This window comes from Heptranchias perlo, chromosome 2, assembly GCF_035084215.1.
Source record: "Heptranchias perlo isolate sHepPer1 chromosome 2, sHepPer1.hap1, whole genome shotgun sequence".
In the NCBI taxonomy this organism is placed as follows: Eukaryota; Metazoa; Chordata; class Chondrichthyes; order Hexanchiformes; family Hexanchidae; genus Heptranchias; species Heptranchias perlo.
The window spans coordinates 102327407-102340753 of NC_090326.1; the positions used below are offsets into that span (position 1 = coordinate 102327407).

Sequence of the window (13347 nt, forward strand, 5' to 3'; positions counted from 1 at the left end):
TGGGGGAATTGGGGGTGGGAGGGATATCTTCATTAGGCCACTCTGATATGCTTCCTGGTGACCAAACATATGTGGCATCAGAAAAAGACTGCTTGGCCATCCTTCTGGTCTCAGGAGACATATGGCCTATGGGGGCCTGCAGGCAGAAAACAGCAATAAAAGAAGAGATGAATCTCATTAAAAGGTCATTAATTCAACACGTAAACTGTTTCTGTCTTGCTGAGAGTTTTTCCATTAAAAAAATATAACATCGATAGTAAATAATGTAGTTTAAATCATAAATGAAAGAGTGAATATTTGTCAATTTTTTTCCTGTTAACCTGGTAGTCAGTTTACGCCCATTTTCACCTACATTTTAGTAGTCAGTATATGTTCACTTTTTCCCGTCAATCCTGTAGTCAGTTCATATCAACCTTTTCCTATAGTCCATTAATGAGTACACACCCATTTTTTTCCTGTCAGTCCAATGCTGAGCATACGTCTTTTTTTCCCTGTAGTCCAGGAGGGTGTAAAATCAGTGTTGTATCTGGTGGATTTGTGTCAATTTTCTCTGACAATTTTGGATGACTAGTTGCTCCAATGGGATGGTTAACATGGAGTTCAGTAGGTTTGTGTTTTTTCTCTAACTGTTCATTTGTGTCGTTTTGGTTGTTGAAGAAGATTTATGTGCTGGCCAGTACTGGAATAGATATTCAATTTCAGCTGAGTGAACTCCTCCATCAATGGCTTTCACATCTGAAGCGGTTGACTCTGACAGCTGACTGCTCACTGGTTTAGTAGCTGATGTCTCACATGATTAACCTATCTGTTTTTGTCTGGAGTAAAAATGGCATTCATTCATTCCTTAATTGGTCAGTTACTAAAAATAACAGCAGCAATTCTAGTTTTTATTTTCTTGTCCTTTACTAACCACTTAATTTATTCCAGGGCCTTTGATATAACCGATACCATGGGGTCTGCGTTGGAGAGCAGTGATTTCTGGCCAGGCATAGAAAAGTACATTAGAGGAATGTGCTGGGTGATTGAAAACTCAAACCAACAGAGCATTAACCCTCTCACAAGTTACGGTGAGTAAACCCGAAACCAGGCTCAGTAATGCAGGGTCGCTTTTAGTTTACAGGTGTGGGTAAGATTCTGGACTTATTTTTGGAGTGGGTAGGATTAGAGAATGACAAATTAAATTAAATTTGATAGTTATTACTCTGGATTACAGTTCAACATTTTTGCTTCTTTTGGGGATTAGGTTTAACAAGGTGTGGACATGTATAATTAATCCCTGTCTGAGTAAAAATAAGAAAGAGGTGCTATATTTAATATTCCAAGAGGTTAAATGCCAAACCATGCTTTAGGATTCAGAGAAACTCCCAATTGGGAAAGAGTGTTTATGTATAATGCATGATCATTACGAGCAAAACGGATATTAAATGTTGCAGGCAGTTAAGCAATGATGCATGATGAGGCAATTATGCTGCGAGGGTATAAAAGTAATTGAGGTAATTTATTCATATTGTACATTATTATTGTCTGATCACCTTGTATTTCTGTCAGCAATTCATATGTGTTCTTGTGTCTCTAAAATAAATATTGGGCCAAATCTTGCTGGAGCGGGGCCGTTAGTGAGATTTCAGCTGCACCTTTCAGCTCAAATATAATTTGTGCCGTAGCCTGCTGGAAGTGCAAGCTTATAACAGCACGGGGAGGGCAATGAAGCATTTGGGACCTTAGTGAATGACGGGACCAACAGTGTATCTACTTAACCAAAGAGATTTAAGGATTGAGAAAGAAACAGAGGGACGACAGAGAAGGAGGGTGAATTAAAGTCAAATCAAGTACAGAAAGAGAAATAAAGAGTGGGAAAGGAAGATTGGATTAAGAGAGAGAAAAAAGAGATAGAAAGGAAAAGTAAGAAAATAATTTAAAAATTAAAAATTTGAAGTTTTTAAAATCGCTAAGAAAAATTTACTACATATTCTATGAGATGCAACAGTTTAAATTGTGCCCTTTCTGGGCCGGAGAGGTTGATTGGCACTGCATGAACAAGTATCACGTCGATAAAATTATCACTGTTAGGTAGGAGCCCTAACTTTGTGCGGCGAGTTTAATGGGCAATTAATGTGCAAATCCAGCAAGTTCTTAAAAATAACAGGGAGGTTGATGGCAAACTGTCATTTGTATGAGGCAAATGGCAGAGCGGCGTAAATCGACTAGCAAGTTATGGAGATATTTTGAGCCGGTAGAAGCCTGCATTACTTTTGCGGAGCGAGGAGGAACACTCCTGCTCCTCGTGGCTCCACAAAAATATAACTTGGAAAAACTTTGGGGCCGTTTTTGGAATGGCCTGCAGCAATCCCTTTAAGACTGCTTAACGCCAGAACACATGGGCAGACTGTACGTGGCGCACGTTCTGCCCATGTCATAGGACCCCGATTTGCATAGTAAAGAGGAAGGTGGCTGCCCATGGGAAGGCCCCTTCACAAATGCTGGTGGCCAGAGTGTCAGCATAAACAGGGCAGTAAGTCCACGCTCCTATTTTGAGGCCATACTGTCCCATTAACGCCAATTTTGGCTAGTTAACAGCGGATCCATATTATCAGATAACATATGGGAGCATCTGAATGCGTTGTTTTTGTAGAAGGTAGCAAAATGGCTGCTTTCGTCAATCATTAAATTTCAAATAATGAGAAATTGTCCTGTGCCCATTAGACTGGATATAAGTGGGATTTGATCTCATACCTGGCCTGATGCCCAACAATGAAAACTGAATAGGCCACATTCACAAATAAATTGCCACTCGCCAACTTGTAGACCTTATGGTAAAAGACTGGCATAAATGTAGCAGTCTGGTTTATTACAAAGTTAAAGAGAGTACAATTCATTATTTAACTGAAATTGAAACCCGTTTTGCATGTGATTTTTTTTCCCCTTTTCCAAAAAATTAAAGGAGTTATTTTCTTATTCTTTACAGGTAATTTTTCAGGATCTAATTGTGTCAAAGGGAAGCTGAACTGGAGAACTCTGTTTAATGAGACTCTGATAATCATGCAGAATGCTGGCAGTGATTCTCATACATTGGGGAAGCGGTAAGTTACGTTTCCAGGATTGATACCACGCATAACTCCTGAAACTGTATCTATATAGTAGGAATACAATCTATTTCAATCTGTTTTAATAAATGTATACTTTTGTACTTTCATCATCATAGGAACAGGAGTTGACCATTCAGCCCCTTGAGCCTGTTCTACCATTCAGTTAGATTATGGTTGATCTGTATCTTAGCTCCATTTACCCACCTTGGTTCCATATCGCTTAATACCTTTGCCTAACAAAAATCTATCAATCTCAGCCTCAACAGCATTTGTGAGGGAGAGAGTCCCAGATTTCCAATAACCTTTGTGTGAAGAAGTGCTTCTTGATATCACCCCCGAATGGCCTTGCTCGAATTTTAAGGTTATGTCCCCTTGTTCTGGACTCCCCCACCAGAGGCAATAGTTTCTATCTATCCTATCAAATCCTTTACTCATCTTAAATACCTCAATTATATCACCCCATAATCTTCTATACTCCAGGGATACGAGCCTAGTTTATGCAATCTGTCCTAATAATTCAACCCTATTAGCCCTGGTATCATTCTGGTGAATCTATGCTGCAAGGCCAAGGCCAATCTATCCTTCCGGAGGTGCGGTGCTCAGAATTGAACGCAATACTCTAGATGCGGTCTAATCAGATCTTTATACAACTGTAGCATAACCACTACCCCTTTGTATTCCAGCCCCCTTGAGATAATGGCTTTCATTCCATTAGCCTTTTTAATTATTTTTTGTACCAGTCTACTAGTTTTTAGTGATTTTTGTACATAGATCCCTAAATCTCTCTGCTCCTCTACAGTTTCTAGCTTCTCACCATTTAGAAAATACTCTGTTCTATCTTTCTTGGGTCCAAAATGCATGACCTCGCACTTCTCCACGTTGAACTCCATCTGCCACAGTTGTTCCCACTCTCTTAATTTATCAATGTCCCTTTGCAATTTTCTGTTCCCAGCTACACTACTTACTGTGCCACCTAACTTAGAATCATCAGCAACCATGGATATGTGACTCTCGATTCCTTAATCTAAGTCATTTATAAATATAGTGAAAAGCTGAGGCCCCAGTACAGATCCCTGGGGGACACCACTTGTCACGTCGTGCCAATTAAAGTACATACCCATTACCCCTATTCTCCATCTCCTACCTCCTAACCAATTCCCTTCCTTGAAATCAAGGCCTAGAAATTACACTATGGTATAATAGCATATAAAATAAATTTCTGCAATTACTATTTTTGCAGAGGTGTTAACCTGCTTAAAATAAATGGGCTAACCGCTCTGTCAAATTAGTGGAGAAAAGAATTTCAGTTGAATTCATTAAATGTTTAGACACTATTTTCCCACCACATGATTTCAAGAACTAAACATTTTGGTTTGGATAAAATCAAACTGCTTACGTTGAAACAGTTGAACAGCTTTTATCATTGCTTTAGTGCTGCTGAGGTATTAGGAAGTATTGTAGCTGTTGAGCCAATTGTGGCTAATTGCTACTATGGTGTTCTCAGTTAGACGTCCTTAGCAGCTTTTGTGTATTTTACATACAAAATCACTACAGTCCAGCCTGATTATGGTGTTTGTACAAGAATTAATAAGGATGAGGTACTATATTTTCATGCTACCTGCAGTAACAATGGCCCGGAATTTCGAACAGAGTGGATTGTGAACCAAGTGGGAACTTGAGAATTTGGTGAGAGTGGGAATTAGGTGTAAAGGCGAAAGGAGTTGCTCATTTTTTTAAAAAAAACAAAAAAAACAAAGCAGACTAAAAAGTAATTATCTATAAATAAGATATGGCAGAGCAGGTTGTGTGTCTGGACTGCAGTATGTGGGAGTTTGTGGACATTGAGAATGTCCCGAGTGAACACATCTGCAGTAGATGTTTCCTCCTCGAATCTCTCCAGATCAGAGTCCTTGAGCTGGAGTGTGAGTTGGAGACACTGTGACACATAAGGGAGGGGGAGAAGTATCTGGACAGTTTGCTCCAGACCTTGGTCACGCCTTGTAGAGAGATACAGGATCTGAATGGGTTTGTTGTGACCGATAGTGTGCAGAGTAAGGGGAACCCAGGTGAGATAGAGAACGAGGATCTGCAGAAACTGATCCTATTCAACAGGTAAAATGTAGTTGCTACCTGTGAGGATAAGGATAAAGACTGTCGGAAGGACAGCCAGAATGCTGATCATGGCACCCTGGTGCAGGAGGCTGTCCAAAGGGAGGAGGATGAGGCGAAGCATGATGTGGTCGTTGTAGGGGATTCAAATATAAGGGGGTCAGATAGCATCCTTTGTAAGCAGGATCCTGGTGACTGGTAGAGATGCAAAGAACAGCAAAGGGTGACAAAACAGTGAGTAAGAGCTACAAAAAGGGTGTATGAAAAGAACCTTGCAAGGGATATCAAAATCAACACAAAACGTTTTTACAATTATATTCAAAAAAATAGGGTGGTCAAGAGCAATGTGGGCCCCTTAAAAACTGATAATGGTGATATTATAAATGAAAATAAGGAAGTGGTAGCCATGTTAAATAATTACTTTGCATCAGTATTTACAGTAGAGGAAGAGGATAGCATGCGGATACCCCAAGGAAACTAATTTTGAATCAGGGACGGGGACTCACCATAATTAAAGTAAGCAAATTAACAGTAATGAAGAAAATAATGGCACTAAAGAGTGACAAATCCCCAGGACCAGATGGTTTCCATCCCAGGATTTTAAAGGAAGTAGGTGAAAACATTGCAGAAGCCCTAATTATAATCTTCCAAAGTTCTCTCGATTCAGGAACCGTTCCTTTAGATTGGAAAATTGAACACGTCACTCTGCTATTTAAGAAAGTTAAGAGAGGGAAACCAGGGAATTATAGACCAGTTAGCCTAACATCTGTTGTCGAGAAATTCCTAGAGTCTCTAATTAAGGATAGTGCAAGTGAACACCTTGAAAATTTTTAGCGGATCAGAGAGTGGCAGCATGGATTTGTAAAGGGTAAGTCATGCCTGGCGAACCTGATTGAATTTTTTGAAGAGGAGACTAAAGTAGTGGACAGGGGAATGTCTATGGATGTTGTGTACTTGGACTTCCAAAGGCATTTGATAAAGTCCCTCAGGAAAGACTGTTAGCTAAACTTGAAGCTCATGGAATTGAGGGCAAATTATTGACCTGGTTAGGATATTGGCTGAGTGGCAGGAGACAAAGAGTAGGGATAATGGGCAGGCACTCAAATTGGCAGGATGTGACTAGTGGTGTCCCACAGGGATCTGTGTTGGGGCCTCAACTATTCACTGTATTTATTAACGACTTAGATGACGAGATAGCGAGCCATCTATCCAAGTTTGCCGATGACACAAAGTTAGGCAGCATTGGAAGTAATGTAGATGGAAGCATAAAATTTCAGAGATATTAATAGATTAAGTGAAAGGGTAAAATTCTGGCAAATGGATTTCAGTGTAGGTAAGTGTGAGGTCATTGACTTTGGACCAAATAAGGATAGATCAGAGTACTTTCTAAATGGTGAAAAGCTCGAAACAGTGGAGTTCTAAAGAGATTTAGGGGTCCATGTACATAGATCATTAAAATGTCATGGACAAGTACAAAAAATAATCAAAAAGACTATTGAAATGCTGGCCTTTATATCTAGAGGACTAGAATACAAGGTGGTAGAAGTTATGCCACAGCTATACAAAGCCCTGGTTAGACCACACGTGGAGCACTGTGTTCAGTTCTGAGCACCGCACATTAGGAAGGACATATTGGCCTTGGAGCAATTGAAGTGTAGATTTACTAGAATGATACCTGGACTCCAAGGGTTAAATTAGAAGGAGAGATTACACAAACTGGGGTTGTATTCCCTGGAATTTAGAAGATTAAGATTAAGATTTAATCGAAACTTTCAAGATATTAAGGGGAACTGATAGGGTAGATAGAGAGAAAGTATTTCCACTGGTTGGGGAGTCTAGGACGAGGGGACATAGCCTAAAAGTTAGAGCCAGGACTTTTGGAGTGAAGCTAGGAAACACTTCTTCACGTGAAGAGAGGTGTACGTTTGGAACTATCCTCCGCAAACGGCAGTTGGTGCTAACTCAGTTGTTAATTTTAATCTGAGATTGGTAGTTTTTTTGTTAACTAAAAGTAAACTAATGGTATCAATGGATATGGGGCTAAGGCGGATATATGAAATTAGGTCACAGATCAGCCATGATCTCATTGAATGGCGGAACAGGCTCGAGGGACTAAATGTCCTACTCCTATTCTTATGTGCCTATGTTCCTGGAGATTTGTGCCATTGCAATGGTGCATCAACGTTTCAGGGCCTGATTTACACCACAAGAGTCCTAGGAAATTATGGTGCCAGTGACATCAACCATTACTTACACCACTCCCTAATTTCCTGAGCCTTTTGCGCCACTCCGCCTTTTTCCTTGCTGAAATAATTGCGCAACTAATTATTTTAGCCCCGCTCCTTCATTAAAATCAATGGCAAGATTCTGTTTGCTGGATAAAAGCCACTGAGATCGCCACTGCCACTTAGATTGTTTCAGAATGGTGCTCGTGGGTTGAGTATACAGGAATCATGACAGGGATGCATTTAAAAGAGACATTGCTTCTGGGCATTATATTGCAGTTGCTATCTGAATCCAAAATTTTCTTTATCAAATTGATCAAAGCAGAGCCCACATTTTGAAATGCAAGTGCGAACGTTAGTTATACTTATTTCTCATACTGCTGGATACGGTAATCAAAAAAGCTAGGGTAATCTTTGAAACACTATAAAATTGTCTCTTGGGGTGACTGTTTTCTGCATAGCTTTCTGATGTCAATCCGGGTAAAGTACAGCACTCTTTATAGTGCTGTAAAATCCACCGTGGGTACGGTAGCATAGTGGTTATGTTACTGTACTATTAACCAGAGGCCCAGCGTCACGAGTTCAAATCCCACCACGGCAGCTGAGGAATTTAAATTTAATTAATTAAATAAAATCTGGAACAAAAAAACTAGTATTAGTAATGGTGGCCATGAAACGTAAAAACCCATTCTTTCAGGGAAGGAAACCTGCCGTCCTTACCCGGTCTGGCCGATATGTGACTCCAGACCCACAGCAACATGGTTGATTCTTAATCGCCCTCTGAAATAGCCTAGCAAGCCACTCAGTTGTACAATCTCGCTACAAAAAGTCATAATAAGAATAAAACTGGACAGACCACCCGGCATTGGACCACTAGGCACTGGACACGACAATGGCAAACCAAGCCCAGTCATAAGAACATAAGAACATAAGAAATAGGAGCAGGAGCAGGAGTAGGCCAATCAGCCCCTCGAGCCTGCTCCGCCATTCAATAAGATCATGGCTGATCTGATCCTAACCTCAAATCTAAATTCATGTCCAATTTCCTGCCCGCTCCCCGTAACCCCTAATTCCCTTTACTTCTAGGAAACTGTCTATTTCTGTTTTAAATTTATTTAATGATGTAGCTTCCACAGCTTCCTGGGGCAGCAAATTCCACAGACCCACCACCCTCTGAGTGAAGAAGTTTCTCCTCATCTCAGTTTTGAAAGAGCAGCCCCTTATTCTAAGATTATGCCCCCTAGTTCTAGTTTCACCCATCCTTGGGAACATCCTTACCGCATCCACCCGATCAAGCCCCTTCACAATCTTATATGTTTCAATAAGATTGCCTCTCATTCTTCTGAACTCCAATGAGTAGAGTCCCAATCTACTCAACCTCTCCTCATATGTCCACCCCCTCATCCCCGGGATTACCGAGTGAACCTTCTTTGTACTGCCTCGAGAGCAAGTATGTCTTTTCTTAAGTGTGGACACCAAAACTGTATGCAGTATTCCAGGTGCGATCTCACCAATACCTTATATAACTGCAGCAATACCTCCCTGTTTTTATATTCTATCCCCCTAGCAATACAAGCCAACATTCCGTTGGCCTTCTTGATCACCTGCTGCACCTGCAAACTAACTTTTTGATTTTCTTGCACTAGGACCCCCAGATCCCTTTGTACTGCAGTACTTTCCAGTTTCTCGCCTTTAAGATAATAACTTGCTCTCTGATTTTTCCTGCCAAAGTGCATAACCTCACATTTTCTAATATTGTATTGCATCTGCCAAATCTCCGCCCACTCACCCAGCCTGTCTATATCCCCTTGTAGGTTTTTTATGTCCTCCTCACTCTCTACTTTCCCTCCCATCTTTGTATCATCTGCAAACTTTGATATGTTACACTCGGTCCCCTTCTCCAAATCGTTAATATAGATTGTAAAGAGTTGGGGACCCAGCACCGACCCCTGTGGAACACCACTGGCTACAGGTTGCCAGTCCGAGAATGTACCATTTATCCCAACTCTCTGCTTCCTGTTAGATAACCAATCCTCCACCCATGCCAGAATATTACCCCCCAATCCAGTGATTCTTTATCTTGAGCAATAATCTTTTATGTGGCACCTTGTCGAATGCCTTCTGGAAGTCCAAATACACTACGTACACTGGTTCCCCTTTATCCACCCTGTACATTATATCCTCAAAGAACTCAAGCAAATTTGTCAGACATGACTTCCCCTTTGAAAAGCCATGCTGACTTTGTCCTATTAAATTATGTTTATCCAAATGTTCTGCTACTGTCTCCTTAATAATAGACTCCAAAATTTTACCCACCACAGATGTTAAGCTAACTGGTCTATAATTTCCAGCCTTCTGCCTACTACCCAACCCTGCAAAGTTCTCCTCACTAACATCTGGGGACTTGTGCTAAAATTGGGAGAACTGTCCCACAGACGAGTCAAGCAACAGCCTGACATAGCCATTCTGACAGAATCATACCTTTCAGCCAATGTCCCAGACTCCTCCATCACCCACTGGCAGGACAGACCCACCAGAGGTGGCAGTACAGTGATATACAGTCAGGAGGGAGTGGCCCTGGGAGTCCTCAACATTGACTCCAACATTGAAATCTCATGGCATCAGATCAAACATGGGCAAGGAAACCTCCTGCTGATTACCACCTACCACCCTCTCAGCTGATGAATCAGTCCACCTCCATGTTGAGCACCACTTGGAGGAAGCACAAGAGTGGCTCGGTAGCACCACTACTGACCGAGCTGGCCGAGTCCTGAAGGACATACCTGCCAGACTGGGTCTGCAGCGGGTGGTGAGCAAACTAACACAAGGGAAAAACCTACTTGACATTGTCCTCACCAATCTACCTGTCACAGATAAATCTGTCCATGACAGTATTGGTAGGAGTGACCACCGCACAGTCCTTGTGGAGATAAAGTCCCGTCTTCGCACTGAGGGTACTATCCAACGTGTTGTGTGGCACTACCACCGTGCTAAATGGGATAGATTCAGAACAGATTTAGCAGCTCAAAACTGGGCATCCATGAGGCGCTGTGGGCCATCAGCAGCAGCAGAATTGTATTCCAGCACAATCTGTAACCTTATGGCCCAGCACATTCCTCACTCTACCATTACCAACAAGCCAGGGGATCAACCCTGGTTCAAGTAGGAGTGTAGAAGAGCATGTCAGGAGCAGGACCAAGCATACCTAAAAGTGAGGTGCCAACCTGGTGAAGCTACAACACAAGACGAGGTGCATGCTAAACAGCGGAAGCAACATGCTATAGACAGAGCTAAGCGATTCCACAATCAACGGATCAGATCAAAGCTCTGCAGTCCATTCATGAATGGTGGTGGACAATTAATCAACTGATGGGAAGAGGAGGTTCTGTAAACACACGCATCCTCAATGATGGTGGAGTCCACCACGTGAGTGCAAAAAGCAAGGCTGAAGCGTTTGCAACTATCTTCAGCCAGAAGTGCTGAGGTATGGCCTGTCCACAAAAAGCAGGACAAATCCAATCCGGCCAATTACCGCCCCATCAGTCCACTCTCAATCATCAGCAAAGTGATGGAAGGTGTCGTTGACAGTGCTATCAAGCGGCACTTACTCACCAATAACCTGCTCACCGACACTCAGTTTGGGTTCCGCCAGGACCACTCGGCTCCAGACCTCATTACAGCCTTGGTCCAAACATGGACGGAAGAGCTGAATTCCAGAGGTGAGGTGAGAGTGACTGCCCTTGACATCAAGGCAGCATTTGACCAATTGTGACACCAAGGAGTGGGAACTTAGGGGGCTCTATGGGGGGAGGAGCTAAATACGATTAAAATCACTAAGGAATTGGTGCTCAGTAAATTAATGGGACTCAAGGCGGATAAATCCCCTGGACCTGATGGCTTACATCCTAGGGTCTTGAGGGAAGTGACAGTAGGGATTGTGGATGCTTTGGTAATAATTTTCCAAAATTCTCTGGACTCGGCAAAGGTCCTGGCAGATTGGAAAACTGCCAATGTAACACCCTTATTTAAAAAGGGTAGTAGGCAGAAGGCTGGAAATTATAGACCAGTTAGCCTAACATCTGTGGTGGGTAAAATTTTGGAGTCTATTATGAAGGAGACAGTAGCGGAACATTTGGATAAACATAATTTAATAGGACAAAGTCAGCATGGCTTTATGAAGGGGAAGTCATGTCTGACAAATTTGCTTGAGTTCTTTGAGGACATAACGTACAGGGTGGATAAAGGGGAACCAGTGGACGTAGTGTATTTAGACTTCCAGAAGGCATTTGACAAAGTGCCACATAAAAGATTATTGCTCAAGATAAAGAATCACTGGATTGGGGGTAATATTCTGGCATGGGTGGAGGATTGGTTATCTAACAGGAAGCAGAGAGTTGGGATAAATGGTTCATTCTCGGACTGGCAACCTGTAGCCAGTGGTGTTCCGCAGGGGTCGGTGCTGGGTCCCCAACTCTTTACAATCTATATTAACGATTTGGAGGAGGGGACCGAGTGTAACTTATCAAAGTTTGCAGACGATACAAAGATGGGAGGGAAAGTAGAGAGTGAGGAGGACATAAAAAACCTACAAGGGGATATAGACAGGCTGGGTGAGTGGGCGGAGATTTGGCAGATGCAATACAATATTGGAAAATGTGAGGTTATGCACTTTGGCAGGAAAAATCAGAGAGCAAGTTATTATCTTAATGGCGAGAAACTGGAAAGTACTGCAGTACAAAGGGATCTGGGGGTCCTAGTGCAAGAAAATCAAAAAGTTAGTTTGCAGGTGCAGCAGGTGATCAAGAAGGCCAACGGAATGTTGGCTTTTATTGCTAGGCGGATAGAATATAAAAACAGGGAGGTATTGCTGCAGTTATATAAGGTATTGGTGAGATCGCACCTGGAATACTGCATACAGTTTTGGTGTCCATACTTAAGAAAAGACATACTTGCTCTCGAGGCAGTACAAAGAAGGTTCACTCGGTTAATCCTGGGGATGAGGGGGTGGACATATGAGGAGAGGTTGAGTAGATTGGGACTCTACTCATTGGAGTTCAGAAGAATGAGAGGCAATCTTATTGAAACATATAAGATTGTGAAGGGGCTTGATCGGGTGGATGCGGTAAGGATGTTCCCAAGGATGGGTGAAACTAGAACTAGGGGGCATAATCTTAGAATAAGGGGCTGCTCTTTCAAAACTGAGATGAGGAGAAACTTCTTCACTCAGAGGGTGGTGGGTCTGTGGAATTTGCTGCCCCAGGAAGCTGTGGAAGCTACATCATTAAATAAATTTAAAACAGAAATAGACAGTTTCCTAGAAGTAAAGGGAATTAGGGGTTACGGAGAGCGGGCAGGAAATTGGACATGAATTTAGATTTGAGGTTAGGATCAGATCAGCCATGATCTTATTGAATGGCGGAGCAAGCTCGAGGGGCCGATTGGCCTACTCCTGCTCCTATTTCTTATGTTCTTATGTAAATGGGAATCAGGGGAAAACTCTCCAGTGGCTGGAGTCTTTCCTAGGACAAAGGAAGATGGTAGTGGTTATTGGAGGCCAATCATCTCAGCCCCAGGACATTGCTGCAGGAGTTCCTCATGGCAGTGCCCAAGCCCAGCTGCTTCATCAAAGACCTTCCCTCCATCACAAGGTCAGAAATGAGGATGTTCATTGATGATTGTACAGTGTTCAGTTCCATTCTCAACCCCTCAGATAATGAAGCAGTCCATGCCCGCGTGCAGCAAGACCTGGACAACATCCAGGCCTGGGCTGATAAGTGGCAAGTAACATTCGCGCCAGACAAGTGCCAGGCAATTACCATCTCCAACAAGAGAGAATCTAACCACCTCCCCTTGACATTCAACGGCATTACCATTGCCAAATCCCCCACCATCAACATCCTGGGGGTCACCATTGACCAGAAACTTAA

At 42.4% G+C, this 13347-nt stretch overlaps 1 protein-coding gene across 1 annotated transcript in view; it reads left to right on the top strand.

The window, feature by feature from the left end:
* LOC137341749 (ATP-binding cassette sub-family A member 13-like) overlaps nucleotides 1-13347 on the top strand; it is a 336924-nt gene that overhangs the window by 130938 nt on the left and 192639 nt on the right. The window contains exons 17-18 of the mRNA XM_068005215.1: nucleotides 928-1067; nucleotides 2966-3080. Of these exons, the coding sequence (XP_067861316.1) occupies nucleotides 928-1067; nucleotides 2966-3080 (255 nt within the window). The remainder of the gene's footprint in view (nucleotides 1-927; nucleotides 1068-2965; nucleotides 3081-13347) is intronic.